The sequence below is a fragment of the Manacus vitellinus genome, unplaced genomic scaffold, assembly GCF_001715985.3.
Source record: "Manacus vitellinus isolate BGI_N305 unplaced genomic scaffold, ASM171598v3 scaffold_35_pilon, whole genome shotgun sequence".
Lineage (NCBI taxonomy): Eukaryota > Metazoa > Chordata > Aves > Passeriformes > Pipridae > Manacus > Manacus vitellinus.
Window position 1 is genome coordinate 4768956 of NW_021940498.1, and position 14549 is coordinate 4783504.

General features: G+C 44.2%; 1 protein-coding gene across 1 annotated transcript in view; it reads right to left on the reverse strand.

The window, feature by feature from the left end:
• The window catches only part of UVRAG (UV radiation resistance associated), a 56329-nt gene that overhangs the window by 25979 nt on the left and 15801 nt on the right, over positions 1–14549 (reverse strand). Inside the window, exons 7-12 of the mRNA XM_018077127.2 lie at positions 9770–9875; positions 8793–8919; positions 7812–7896; positions 7271–7358; positions 6646–6706; positions 4622–4787 (exon numbers count right to left, since the gene is read on the reverse strand). Coding sequence (XP_017932616.1) covers positions 4622–4787; positions 6646–6706; positions 7271–7358; positions 7812–7896; positions 8793–8919; positions 9770–9875 — 633 coding nt within the window. The remainder of the gene's footprint in view (positions 1–4621; positions 4788–6645; positions 6707–7270; positions 7359–7811; positions 7897–8792; positions 8920–9769; positions 9876–14549) is intronic.

Below are 14549 nucleotides of genomic sequence, written 5' to 3' on the forward strand. Positions count from 1 at the left end.
AGATTAAGGCATGAATATGAATCCCAAATCCCAAGGGAATTCAGGCTGGATTACTATATGGGTTTGAGTTCCTACTTGAGAGGAAAAGCTACACTTGTAAAACAAACTCGATGACAAAAATACAGACTGCCAAGGGGGAAAAGCACATCCTCCTTCAAGCTTTGCACAACACAGAGATAATTAGTTTAGTGGGAAAGGAAAACATCATCAGTGTGACTTTCTGCAGTGTATTTTCAAAATGCCTGTGTGAATAGCTAAGGTGGTGATAATGGAAAGCAGGAGCATCTCTCTGTAATAAGTCTAACTGCTGTGCCCTTGCTCTTGGACAATGCACAGCAGCTTCAGTGTGGGCAGACTGGAGGGAGAAAATACAAAAGCAAAGACCCAGATTCTGAAAGTCAGGCAGTTCCTGATAACAGTCACCAATTTATACAAGAGGGAATCATTCCACTGCTTCAGCAATAATGCTTTCAAAGAGCCCCAAGCACAGAGAGGAACCCAAGGAGCCACTGACACTGATGGCTTTTTGTTAATTGGGCATTTTGTGACAGATTTCAGCTTGGATTCCAGGCTTGCACCATCCAAGCCATGATGGATGTCACAGCACAGGGGCTGTCTGGAAGGGCAGAGCACAAACCTTGCTATCAGAACCGTAAATCTCCTGCCACTGGAGGATCATTTTTAACTGGAGGACACTTTACACAGGGCAAGTCCCTGCTTATTTGAAACAATGAAGTCATGTTTTGAAAAAGAATCTCATCAGGAGTATAATGTTCCAATGGGAGCAAATTAAGCCTAGTATGTCTTCACAGAAACATTTCTCAGCTGGAGATGTCTGGGGTCAGTGGTCTCATCCACTGCAGTAAACAAAAATCTGCTCTCTCAGCCTGGCCAGGAGCATGTAAAAACTTCCAGTTCCCAGAAAGAGTGTTAACAGGACCTAAATTTATTAAAGAACACCTGATCTAATTCTTAATCTATGCACTGCAATATTTGCTGACCCACTGAAGGCACGAGCATTATTTTGGTAATCAAGAATAAAATAAGCCAGGATTCGAGCTAAATATCCTCAAGAATGTAGAATGTAAAAATACAGTTCAAGAGAAGTTCATGGCAGAAAGCATTCTTTGAGCAATATAGCTGCACACTTAACACACACTCCATCTACCCCAAAGATTCAGCTCTGCTTTGACAGCTATTGGATTTCTCAACCAAACATCTCCCTCCATCTGATTTAAGTTTGCCAAGATTTCTCCCCAAAGCTGCCATTTCATTATCTCAGCCAAAGCCCCAAATATGATTAAAGACTTCTCCACTGAGCTGGGGAACGTTCATGTCAGTGAAAAGCTACCCTTCACTTGCTGGTGTCCCCATTTTCCAGGTTGCTTTGTTGCAAGTGGCTCATCTGTTCCCAGGCACAGAGCAGGAACCCTCTCAGTGCTGCTGGACCAAGCCTGTTAAAATTGAGACACTGATTTTCCTGTTCTTCCAACCTGGAGAGAGGCCCCAGCAGTGAGGGTCACCTACAGACCGTGCTCATTCCACAAGTGGGTTCCAAATGCTCCAACATCATCCATAGGCTGGTTCAGCAACACCTATTTGCAAATACAGCTTGTCTTCCAGTTCTTTGAGGTGTGACAACACACTGAGGAAGGTAATTTGGAAGCAGTTTTGGGGCAGAACTGGCAAGGAATCCCACGTTGGTTTTATTCAGAGAGCCTGAGAAGAAACTTTTCACATCAGAACTTCCACTGTCAGTAACTCCCAGCACATGATTTAACCCTGTGAAGCACACACAACACAATGCAAGCTTTCCTGACCAGCAGGAGCAGGGCAGTGCCCATGCCCTGTGCTGGGCACTGCTGAAGCACCCCCAACCCTGGGGGCTTACCCTGTTAGCAGAACTATTTCTTGAAGCCCTTCTCATTTCCAACTCACCTAGCAGGGAAGTAAGAGTTCTTGAAAATCTTTTAAAAGACACAGTGTGAGCAACACTGCAAAAGTCCAACAGAAATAATTGCTCTGAATGTGCATTTCACCTGTCCAGACACACCTAGGGCACTAGAAAGGTGATTAAACTCCAGAAACCCCATTATTTTTCTTAGAGGGGTATATATATTTCCAAACTGTTTATATTACAAAATACTACGACACGAGGAGCAACACCAACACAGGGAATTTCACAGCCTATGTCCCACTCCAGACATAACAATCCTTATTTTGCCCTGAGCTGGAAGCTACTCTGCACTCAAAACTCTGGGAGCAGACTAACAGAAGCATGAAATGCAGGGCTCGACAGACACAGTGTCAGGACACATCACAAAGAGTTTAATCCCAGCATTCTCACGCTGCTGATGAGAATGTGATGAAGTGTTAGGTTTCAGTTGCACCAGAACAGAGCCAAGGAACTGAGGTGGTTTATTCTGCAAACATGCTGCTTGTCACTGCACAGAGGAACATGCTGCTGTCCCAGGGAGCTTCAATCTGGGAGTTACATGTCCATAGAATCATGTAGGTTGGTAGATCTTTAAGAATGACCCAAACCCAACCATTCCCCAGCACTGCCAAGGCCACCACTGAGCCATGTCCCCAAGTGCCACATGCACAGGGCTGTTAAATCCCTCCAGGGATGGGGACTGCCCTGGGCAGCTGTGCCAGGGCTGGACAAGCCCTCCCATGAAGAAAACCTCGTGTTTTAGTAGTACCAAAAGTATGTTTTGAATAAAGAGGAACACACTTACTGAATGGATTATAAAAGCTAATACCCCCATGATTACAGGGCTGACCATACACTGCATGGCAGTCATTCCACACCTCATTCCACCCTCAGGAATCACAGAATCATTACGGTTGGAAAAGACCTCCAAGATCATGGAGTCCAAGCTATGACCCAACACCCCCTTGCCAACCAGACCAGAGCACTGAGAAAAGAAACTTGGAAGTGTAGTAAAATCTTTATACATTATAACTTTAAAAATACACACATTTACTTATTAATTTGCTCTGGAGTGAAAAACTCAGCTATTCCCCCCCCAAAGCACAACTTCTGGAAGCTCCTAATAAGGATCTCGGGGCAACCCTGCCATCAAAAAAAAAGAAGTACAAAGCCAAGTAAAATGTTTAACATAGTCAGTAATCAGGATGTATGTGTTATAATAAAGATTAAATACAGGGATTACCTCACTGCAATTACTCAACAGTTTATGTTGGAGTTTGAAAAGCTGCTAAAGGACAGGTGACTGAAATAAAGAAATTTAATAATGCATGTTAATTGCTGTGCTCAGTGCAGTCAGGAGCAAGGGAGAAACATGAACCATTAGTTTAGAAAGAAAACTGCAATTTATGACATTTGAGGTTTTCTATAGTAACCAAAGTCCTTTGAGAGTTGGTGGGATTGTCTCTCCAATAGCTGGGAAGAGAAGATTCTCAGGCAGGAGCTAATCCTGAAAAAATCTTGCAGAACACAGGTAAATGGCCCAGCAGGGATTCATACTCTTAGCTAAACTTTCTCCTTTCCACAAATCTATTGTGAAATCAAGGATTAAGTCATGAGGGTTTGGAAGGATGTAGCCTGAAGGACTAAACCCTCCAATCTGTCTCAGACAACAGGAAATTGGGTTAATCTTTACACACCCACACACAGGCAGCTCTACTCCTCAGAAATTTGTTTTGCAGATATAAATGTTCTAGTTTGTAATCCTCCTCCAAGTGATGCTCAGGAAGGATATGACCATATGCTTCAAGACCTACACTGAAGCAAAACAAGTTAATGTTCTGTTAAGTCACCCAGGAAGTGTTTGGACAAGTTATTAAAATGGCACCCAAATTACTCTGCAAGACATCATTATGTACTTGTATTTTATTGTGTCAAAACAAGAAGACCTGAGTGATTCCAACTCTTAGGGCAAATTACCTTGTCTGTCCTGCCCAAAGTCACTAAGCTGCAAAGAGAAATCAGACCCTTCCAAGCATCCCCATCCTGTCAGCTAGGCACAATAAAACCCTTCCATCCTGATCTGGATTCTTATGCTGAAAGACAACGATTACAGAACAAACAAAAAGCTCTTTACTGAACATTAAGCTGATTTACAGTAGGTGGCAGTTTACTGTGCTCTTTTTCAATGGATTAAACCCCTCTGTGTTAGAGAAAATTTGTTTCCTCATGTTTCTCTGCCCCCAGCCCAGCACTGGCAGTAGCTCCCAGTGAGGCTGCACTTGCCATCTGCAGTTTATTCCCACAGACAGTAGCAAAACACAAAGGGCAATTTTTCCAACCAGCAGCCAAAACTCACCTTTAAGAAACACTATTTAAGTTTTTCTAGCATTACTGGAAGCCAAATCAGAGGCGTGCGTGTGCCAACAGAGCGAGAACAACAAAGCTGAATTCCCAGAATTCCAACATGAGAAACTCCAATGACTACTGGAAACAGTGCCTTCAAATTCCCTGTCACTTCAGAGGACCCAAAACTGTTCAGGGTGAGGGTTTTTTTCAGTGTTGATTCGTTGTTTTCAAGGAGAGACAAATTGTGTGTCACTTCAGAGCACCCAAACCTGTTCAGGGTGGGGGGTTTTCTGGTGGTGACTTTTTGTTGTGAGGGAAGTGCCTTCCCAACATACTCACTCTCGCTCCTTCTCGGTGAGCTTGTCGTTGATGTTGTCCTTGATGGTGGAGCGGGAGCCCTTGTGGATGATGGGATACCTGAGTGGCACTTGCAGGAAGAAGGAGATCATGGAAACCAGGTGAGCAGTGTAGCCCAGGGCAACGGCGATGCTCCCGTCATCCTTGGCTGCAAGGACAAAGAGAATCCACTGTTGGATCCAGGGAATGCTGGTGCTCAGCCCTGCTGCTCAGAGAGCACCACAGTTAACACAGCCCTCAGAAACCAGAACTTAGGAACACTTAAGTCACTTTGGAGAGCTTTGCACTCCCTGTGTTTGGCTCTCATGGAAAGCTGGTCACGGCTCGTTCTCCTGCCAGTTTTACACGTCCACAGCTGAACTGCCTGGCTGGGGGAGGGCCAAGGAAAGATGGGAAAAGTGGAACAAGGTTCCCAAGACAAAAGTCAAGCCTTAAGCTTTGTGCATTTGTGTGGGTGGACTGCCAGGGTCAGGGGAAGGCTGCACTGCTGCACAGCTCCAGCCACCAGTGAGGTCACTTGGAGAGACACCCTCCCCAGGGCAGGAGCTCTGCTCTGCGCCAGGAACTGCAAAAACTTGGGTTAACCCCTTGGTTGAAAGTATCCTTTTTAATTTGACATTTCAGGTTTCAACCTTGGAGCTTCACCTGCTGGGAATACACTCGGGTCTGGTGATTCAAATGACATCCTTTAGCCACGTCAGGGCTTTTCATTTTCCTTTTCTCTAATTTTAATTCTTTGTAGGGGATACAAACAGCACGAGAGTCACCCCTCCTGATGCACAAGGGAATCCCATGAAGTCAACCAAAGAGGACCAGCAGCAAAACTGGCTTTTTAGGGAATCAATTTTTTTTTTGATCCTTCAGATGCCTAATTTTTTAAAAAAATATTACCTACTGAGTGAGATAAGATCCATGCCAGGTTTCAAATTTAACTGCATGTTTCAATAAGGTGAATGCTTAGTAATTCTTCATCACAATACAGTATTTCTAGAGCCTTGGATAAAGCATTAGTAATTCTTTTGTAAGGAATTAATACCAGGAAACTGAAAATGGGCCAGAAGATGCACACCAGTGATTCCTCAAAAATTACCCAACTGAGTTCATTACAACACTCAGTGCAATCAGGAAAACAAAGAAACAGACTGGGTTTTGTCCTGCTGACAAATTAATTTGTTTTAAAGATTACTCCTCCACTATTCTGCATCTGATATACATATTGTCAGTACAAGTTAGTTACTATGGGATGGCTTTAAAGAGTTAGACAACAGATGCAGATTCTTTTTGCTCAAGAAACCAGAGTGAGCAAATACTGGGAAGTTCTCCAAGGCATTTTCCTGCAGCTCCAGTCACACCAAACACGTGCAGCTGAGTGCATGCAGTTACCTGTACAACTGCTATGCACACAGGCACATGAAATATTGGCCTCTGCAAGAGGATGAGGGTCGACAGTTAAAGCAGCAGCTGACTTGTAAAGCACTCCATACTGTCACAGAGGTTTACAGGCTCCTTTTGGTGAGGTATTTATCCCAGAATTTCACCAGCAGCTCCAGCAAACCCAACAGGGATTCCTGCCTGCTGCCCCAGCAAGACTGATGGACTAGAAGTGGCCCCAGAGGAATTTTAGGTCAGACTCAAACACTCTGCAGAATCCCTGGGTTTGGGAGGCACCTCTGAGAAGGGCTCAGAGCAGGGGCAGGGAGCAGCAGGTTGCCCAGGGCTGTGTCCAGCTGGGCTCTGAGCATCCCCAAGGATGGAGACTCCACAGCCCCTCTGGGTAACTCCATGTTTGGACTCTCAGAACACAGAAGTGCTTTTCCAAGAGCCAACAGAAACCTCCTTTGCAGTAGCAAGGGAGCAGGGATAAATAATTCCTAAGGTTTTTTTTCCTAGTCTAGATCTTTCCGGTCAAAAATTTGGATCCCAAGCCATTATTATCAGTTTACTTAATTCCATGAAATTTAGAAGCAGTGTTAACTGTAACAGCTACATTAAGAATATTCAGCTACCTTGAAAGTCTTCAGAATTAGGAAGCTTGACTCCACAAACAAAGTAATCCTTTTGATCATTCTGTAAGTTTAAAAATCAACAGTGGAAAGTGAGAATGGAACAATAACATCCAGAAAACCAAAACCTGCATAAAATCCAATGACAACAAAGCTATGAAAAAAAAAATCAAAATCAAAACCTAAATATCCACTTAAACTCAGAGTGACTTTGACACAGTATTTTAATCCACATTTCACAAAACTCAGAAAATATATGCAACTTTTTTAAAGAAGGAAGAGCTTCATTTTAAATCATTATATAAAAGGGTTTGGAGTTCAACATTTTGACATCTGTTTCTGTGCACTCTGTTAGAGATCAGTTCACCTACTGTCAGGGTTACTTTACACCACTGTAAACAACATGGCAAATATCCAGTAAATTAGAGCTACAGCTATTCTACCATTGCAGTGGAGACCCCTCCCTGGGAAGCTTGCAATCCAAGGACCAAATGTAAGAAGAAGCTGGGATACACAGGATGAGCAAAGAGCAAATTTCATCATGAATAAAAGAGGATATTTGCTTGCACTGTTCTAAACAGGGAGTTCATTTCAGCTCAGGCAGATTTTTAGGATGCTGCACACATACCAGATCAATGGGGTAGATGTAGGACAGCTCTGACAGCAGCTGCTTGCATCGAATAGTCTGCTGGGCATTTGTCTTCAAAAGCTGTTCTCTGGGGGAAAGAGATCCCCAACTCATTAGTTCCCTCAAAAGCCTTAAATAAGGTTCCCTCCTGCAGCTCCCCAGGTATCCCCTGCCCTCCCCAAAAGCTGGGTAACTCCACCCAAAACAGCACCACAGCAGGCAGAAGTTGCTGTTTTCACACGTTCCTCACATTTCAGGGGATTTTTGACTGAGAATTAGGTATTACAGAGCTGTTACACTAAAACAGACCTAGAAGCCCCAGCAGAGCCCACACAGGCAACCAAGCATCTTGTTTTCTTCTCTTCTAGACTTGCCACTGGTAATCCTCCCCTTAGATATCTGCAAGTTGTAGCAGAGATGTTTTAACAGAAGTTTTGGGGCCACAGGAGGAAGGATTTGGTGCCAGAAGTCCCATTTCCAATGGCCTACTCTCAAGCTTGTCTTTCTTTTCCAATTGCAGAACAAGCAGAGGCCCTTTTACCTCTTGGCAGTGCATTCCTTCCTTAATTCACACAGGGATTCGTTGTGCTCTCCAAGTTTCTCATATTCAGTCCCAAATGCATTTTCTAAACAAGAGGAATCAGGGAAAAAAAAATAGTATCAGGTATTTTCTTAGTTAGCAGAAGTTTTAAAAGTAGATACTGACACAAATGCTGGCAATAATCCTCCACTGACTCTTCCCATTTTCCATGTTATGCTCCCAGAGTAGGAAATGCCAGCACAGTGGGATCTCCAGGCACCCACTCACCATCCAAACACAACCAAATTTCAGCTTCCTTTTATACCTGTTCCCCTCATGGCCAAGTAGGGCAGGAATGAATTATGGCACCCCAACCCTTGCACAGCCAGGATGAAGTACATGGCAAAAAACTCATTTTAGTAGTGACTCATTACTTGAGACTCAAATAGGCTCTAAAAAACAACAAAAAAAATCCTGCAACAAGATCAAGCATTTGTGTAGCTTGGCCTTGGTGAGCTCCAAAGGGGCAGTGATGTAGCATTTTACTGCAGGACACCTTCCCAGTACAGGAAAATACCAGGATGACTGAGCATTTCACCTTTTGCTTACATAGCAGACTATTAAGAGGGATTTTTTTTCTCCTAACACTTGAACTGGAATCCTAATCACAGGAACAGTAACTTTCCCCCTGAGGTTACAAAGCCACTGTTTACTGTATTACAGTGCAGCCCTTCTGATTTTCTCCTAAAATGTTAATTAAGCACGGATTAAAGATTACATTAGAGAGGTGTCACAGTAAGAAGTTATTTAGAGACAAGACACCACAAACTGCTGCCCAAAACTCAGTGTAACACAGATGGTGAAGAAATTATACCTGCCTGCAGATTTCAGATAAAGAAAAAACACAGCACGTGAGAGCCAGACAATGAACAAAACTGAAACAGAAACCATGCCATTTTGGGCACCATGACCATAAACCAGGCTGAGGGTTCCTACACTTACCTCTGTCACTCAAACTACTTTTTTGCTTGTGCAACAAGGCTACTTCTTGACCAAGGGCCTTCTTCTGCCTCTCCAGTTCATTACGTAGCACCAGGATCTTCAGCTGTAAACATTCACTCTCCTTCTTCTGTTGGGAGAAACACAGACTCAAAAAAAAAGAAGGCAAGTTTTTCTGCATGGAAGCAGTTCCACGAAAAAGGGTATAGGAGGGAAGGAATAAATAGGACAAGATTAGTGCCTGGCAGACTAAAGGTTGAGTTCACAGATTACCACAGGTAACAGATTCCCAAAGCCTCTGATGGTTTTCTGCTTTGGAAGGAGAGCAACTCATCCGTGTCCCACACATGGACATGTGCCAGTGAGCACCAGTGCAAGGAAGTCACCACAGGCCACCTCTTTTCTGTCAAACCCACTGCTCTGAGCTGAGCCCAGCTTTGCTGGGCAGAAAGCAGAAACCAGTGCCAACAGACTCTTCTGGAGAGGGGAAGAGGGCAGGCAAAACAAACTGTCAAAAGCTATTGCAAGATCCAGTACAATTCCTGCTTAAAACGAGCATGTCACTTGACTGACAGCTTTTGCTGGAATTCTGTTCATCCAAAGGGAGTTGGGGTGCAGCAATGTACAGCCAGTAGACTCACCTCACCCTGAATCCACCACAGGTTCCTGTCAAGATTGATCTAAATCATTACAAGTTTGTTTTTCCTGAAAAGCCTCTTCCGTGCACTGTGCAATGTTTATGCTTTTATAGCATATAAAAAAAGGTAAAAATAGGCTAAGCAGTCTATCAATCCAGCTGAGCACCACACACAACTCACAGTCATTACATCACACAGCCCTCAGGTGAGTTCCCATTTGAAATGACAGGTCTGAAGAAAGATTTTAAGTTCAAGTGTTAAAAAAAGCCAAGCTTAGGATGAAGACATCAGCCAGACGCTTCAGCGAGCCCACGAAAGGAGGTTGTAATGAATCCAACATACCAGCTCGTTCCGTGTGGATGTACATCTCAGCTTCTCTTCAATCTCCCTCCCTATCCTCTGCACAGTTACCTGAGTCTGTTTGATTGCACACTGTGCTCTGTGGAGCCTGCAGAGAGAAGAGAAGTTACAGCTGTGGCACGTCCTGCAGCAGGGGCTGAGGCTTCTATCCCACACTTCCCAAAAGTCTGGAAGGTTTTCTTACCAAGAAAGCCTTACCCAAAGCTAAAACTTTTAGGCAAAGAGTAATAACTGAGTGACACTTGCCTTTCCTCTCCATCTCATTTTACATTGGGAGAACTTTCTCCATTTAGTCCGTCACGTGATGAAGAGAAAGTTTTACAAGTTTTCACATCCCGACACTGAGGCAGCAAATCCTGACTGCTGGGAGGTGTTTTACTCACTGAAAGAGTGTTTCAGCTCCCAGTATCCTGTGATTTAGGTAACTGATAAATTGTTGGGAAGGTCATTTGCCATGTGAGCTCCTCACAGTGATTTGATCAATTCTCACTACAAAATTTATAGGTTGTTAATAACAAAGTTCTTCTCCCCTTGCCCAAGTATAAGGAACAAACATCCATTCACGCTGACTCCTCAGAACAATCCATATTGTGGAATACTGGTTCAGCTGGGTGAATTCATACCTAAAGATATACCCCAACCTATAAAAACTGCTCTGCAATCAAGTCTGCTTTTAATAAGAACTGGATTTCTTTTTAAGCCAAACATCATCCAGCCATTTCTTGCACTGTAAAACCCCAACAGCGAAACTTGGCTGCCTTGATGCCAAACAGTGCCATTTCCACTGCAAGGCAGAGCATTTTCTGACACTGCCTGACTCAGTCCCAGGATGTTCACTGCTGTTCCAAGAACTTTCAAATGGTAACAGGAGGAACACGACCACATCCAAAGTTAAAGTCTTCCAAGATTAAAATTTTAGGGACTCCATGTCACAAAAGCAGCAACTATGAACAGAAATCTCCCTTTCCCAGCCAAAACCAGTCCCCACGTGGAAATCTGTGGTCATCCAACGAGGGGAATACAAACTAAGCCATAGGAATGCCAGCGTGGAAATTTTGTCCATCATTTCTGCATGCACAAGACAGCCCTTGGTGGAAGCAATTATGATTGCAGCAGCGGATGGAGATCAGCAAGCTGACACCATAAATCTGGATTAAAATTTATAGAGAACGAACGGAGAGAAACTCCAACCCAAATTGACTGCACCTTGTTCCCACTTCTAGGCTGAATGCAGGGCCAGTGCTCCAGCCTAAAGTCAGCCCAAACTGTGCTTTGAGCACAGCCCAGCCTGGCTTAGGAAGTGCCAAGGCTGAGCCCATGGATGGCACAACCCACGTGCTATCAGCCAAGGCAGGATTCTTCCTACGTCATTCAAGACTTCATTTTTCAATATATTTTATTAAAATTATCACATCCACAGCACTTAAGAAGCTAACTGAGGGCTTCAAGAGGCCACTGGCCTGCTACCAAATTTCCTCTGGGGCTGGGAGAGCCAAGGCAGCTCCAGCAGAAACTCCAGCCCTTCTGATGGGATGGTTCAGCCAACAGTGTCGTCAGCCCGTGTCTGCAGAGCTCCCAGCCATTGTCAGCCAGCAGCACAGCAACTGGAAGGGGAAGTGGGACAGATTTACTGCCTGGGGCCCCCAGAGCTGCTGTGCAGTTGTCCAACCTCAGCCAGTTCCACGCTGCTGCCTGGGAAAAACCGGAAAGCAGAGCGGACATTAAAATTCCTGAGCCCTCGGATGGATCCGAGGTGGGGATCCACGGGGCTGCTGTTCCACTTCCAGTCTCATATCACCTGCTCTCTGAGATGGGGGAAAGGGAGAGGAAACAAAACACCCTCCCTTCCTTTGGAAGTCTAGGAGACAGTGAGACAGATTAAAAACATAAGCCACACTGTAAGCTGAGCCCAACAAAAGCTGCACCCCTACTCGGTCTAGGAAGAAGCAGCAGGCATAACCTCAACATCTCTCCTCTTCACTTGCTAGAGCCCAAGTTCCTGAAATACAGGCTGTTTGGGTTCTTTCTTCAAGGCTTTTCAAGTCTGACATCCAATGGCTTCCCTGCTTCCCCATAAAATAAAATAAAAAAAAAATTTCTAAGCCCACAGGCCCCTTTCTCCCTTGGCTGGAAGATCTGAAACAATTCCAGCATACAATGTTCTGCCAGCCAGTTCAATGTGGGTACTGCCCTGGAGGAGAAGTTTTAGACTTCTTCCCATGACAGGATTTTTTTGCCACAAGAATCAAGAAGATCAATCAGTTTTCCTGACCTGCAGGCCTGCACAGTGCACTGGCCCAACAGAACCTGACTGTACAACCCAGGAATGTGCTGTAACAATACATTTACTGTCCTTCAGCCTGCACTAAGTTGGAAGGTTCGGCTGAAGCCCTTTCAGACAGGCTGCAGTGTCCTGGTCCCTCCTGGTCGTGCATTAGCAGTGATTTACTGGTTCACAGAGCAAGTTCCTTGCTGGCTGCAATCTGTAACAACCTGAAAGCTGGAGTGCAGTGAGACTTGTGCCTATTAAGCTCACATATGCTTGTATTTACATTAATGAAAGAGCCTCGGCTTTATTAGACATTTGATACATGATTTTGCAGTTCTATCATCCATTCCAAATATCTATTTGCTTCTATCAGCCACATCTGGATTTTTCATGTACAGGACCCTTAAGCCATAAATACATCAATTAATTACAGCAGTCACATACTACAGCTACTTCTCACAAGAGAAATAAATGCCTCTGGTCTTATTTGCCAGAACAACCTTAGTTTACAGCGAGACTAAATTTAAACTGAGAATTACTACCAGGGATTTAGAAAATAGAATGGAACAATCCTGGCAAGAAGTGAGATGTAGGATCCTGGAAGTAAAGTACCCAAACCTATTATTAAAGAAAAAATAAGCTAAGGCCTTCCCATTAAATATAAAACCTGGAATGCACACTACTTAATATCAACCCAGAAATTGGATTGTGGAGAGTGCCAGCCAGCTATAAAGTACTTTTTACATAACCCCTTAAACCATCATTTGCTACATCTGCTTTCCCACAAGAAAAATTTTTCTAATTTATAATCATATACTCCCTTTCCAATTTCCTCAGAAACCTATACCTACAATTTGTCAAAAGCAGATGTAGGGCAAGAGAAGACAGTAGGGAGTAAGAAAAGAATAAAATGCAAGTCTGACTTACTCATTTATGACATTAAACCTCTCCAAGAGCCAGTGCTGTCAGAAACTCACCCAGGACAGCACAGATAACTTTCCAGCATTCTTCCAAACTGTTTTGAGTCTTACCTGTGAGTCACATGTGAGTCCTATGCTGACATGTGAGTCTCCATTTCAGCCTTGCATGTGCAAGACTCCAATTAAGCTTTTGAATAACCCAGTCCACGTGGATTTGTGCACTGCAGGAGTGGATGCTTTGAGCCATTTGGAAAAGGAGAAGAAAAGGAAAAAACACGCCTATCACATTGGCAGCAGGGCAGGTCAGGGCCTGCAGTGTGAGGAGTACTTAAGGGAAGCAGGTAGGATACAGATCACCTTCAATACTCCCAGGGCATGAAGGGAACAGAAGAGTCTTACTGGGAAGCTCAAACAATTTTTCCAGAAGTGAAGCCACAAAACCTGAGATGTCTCTAGTAGTTTTATTCCAATTCACAGATTAACTCCAGTGCTGGGATGCATTTATGGGTTGATTTTTTTACTCAAAGAACAAATGTATTCGTGGCAAGTAACAGAGGAAGTTTCTTTTTGTTCTATCTCAGTTTGTGATTACAGAAACCTTGTTGCCAGAGCAGAAAAAAAAAATCACACTCCAGACACTGTTTAGTAGACAGGTCAATTAGATGCAAATCAGATTCCCCAAGTGCATAAACACATCGTGCTAACTCCTGCCAGCAGGACAGTGACACCAGTACAATCCAGCTGCCTTTGGCCAACAAACCCTAATAGAAGCTTCAATTCTTGCTCAGACAGTGAGCAAGACTAAGGCTGGAGTTCACTGCACAATGAAAAGGAAGATGCACAAATTCAGGTTGAATGGGTTACAGGCTCCACCCAAGAAGGGAAACAGTTGCTCTCCACTTGATTGTGTTCCTCAGGTCACTGGCCACCCAAGTGAGAAGGTGCCTGTGACAACAGCACACAGGCCTTAGCCACGGAGGGAGGAGGAGGAGGAACACCAGCCAATGTTCAGGTGACTCATGTTTGAAAGCTGCAACTGCTGCACTTTTCCTGGAAGCCACCCCCAAACTCCAATCTAAACTTACTTCCAAGAGAAGCAGAATCTTGCAGCTGCAGCAGAGAAGAGAGATGTCCCACCTGCCAGGGATGGTCAGAACGCTCACAGGAGGGTTCTGCGGCTCCTCAGACATTGGTGCATTCCCTACTCATCCCTGGAAGTGTCCAAGGCCAGGCTGGGCGGGGCTTGGAGCAACCTGGGACAGTGGAAGGTGTCCCTGCCCATGGTACAAGATGGTCTTTAAAAGTCCCTCCCAACCCAAACTGTTCAATGATTCTCTGACATGGTCTGTTTTTCACCAATTCTAACAGAGCCAGGAAAAGGTGCAGGACTGTGTTCTGACTTCTCATCTAATTGAACTTTGCTTCATTAGCACCATCTTTTACACACTGTCACAAACAGAGAGGCAGAACAAAGCTGGTTTTGAAGTTCTGCACAGCTTTGTGTATTTTCTCTTTTAGAAGTGCTCTGAACTCAAATTTGGCCAAGAGTTGGCAACATGCCTGCCCTGTTCAC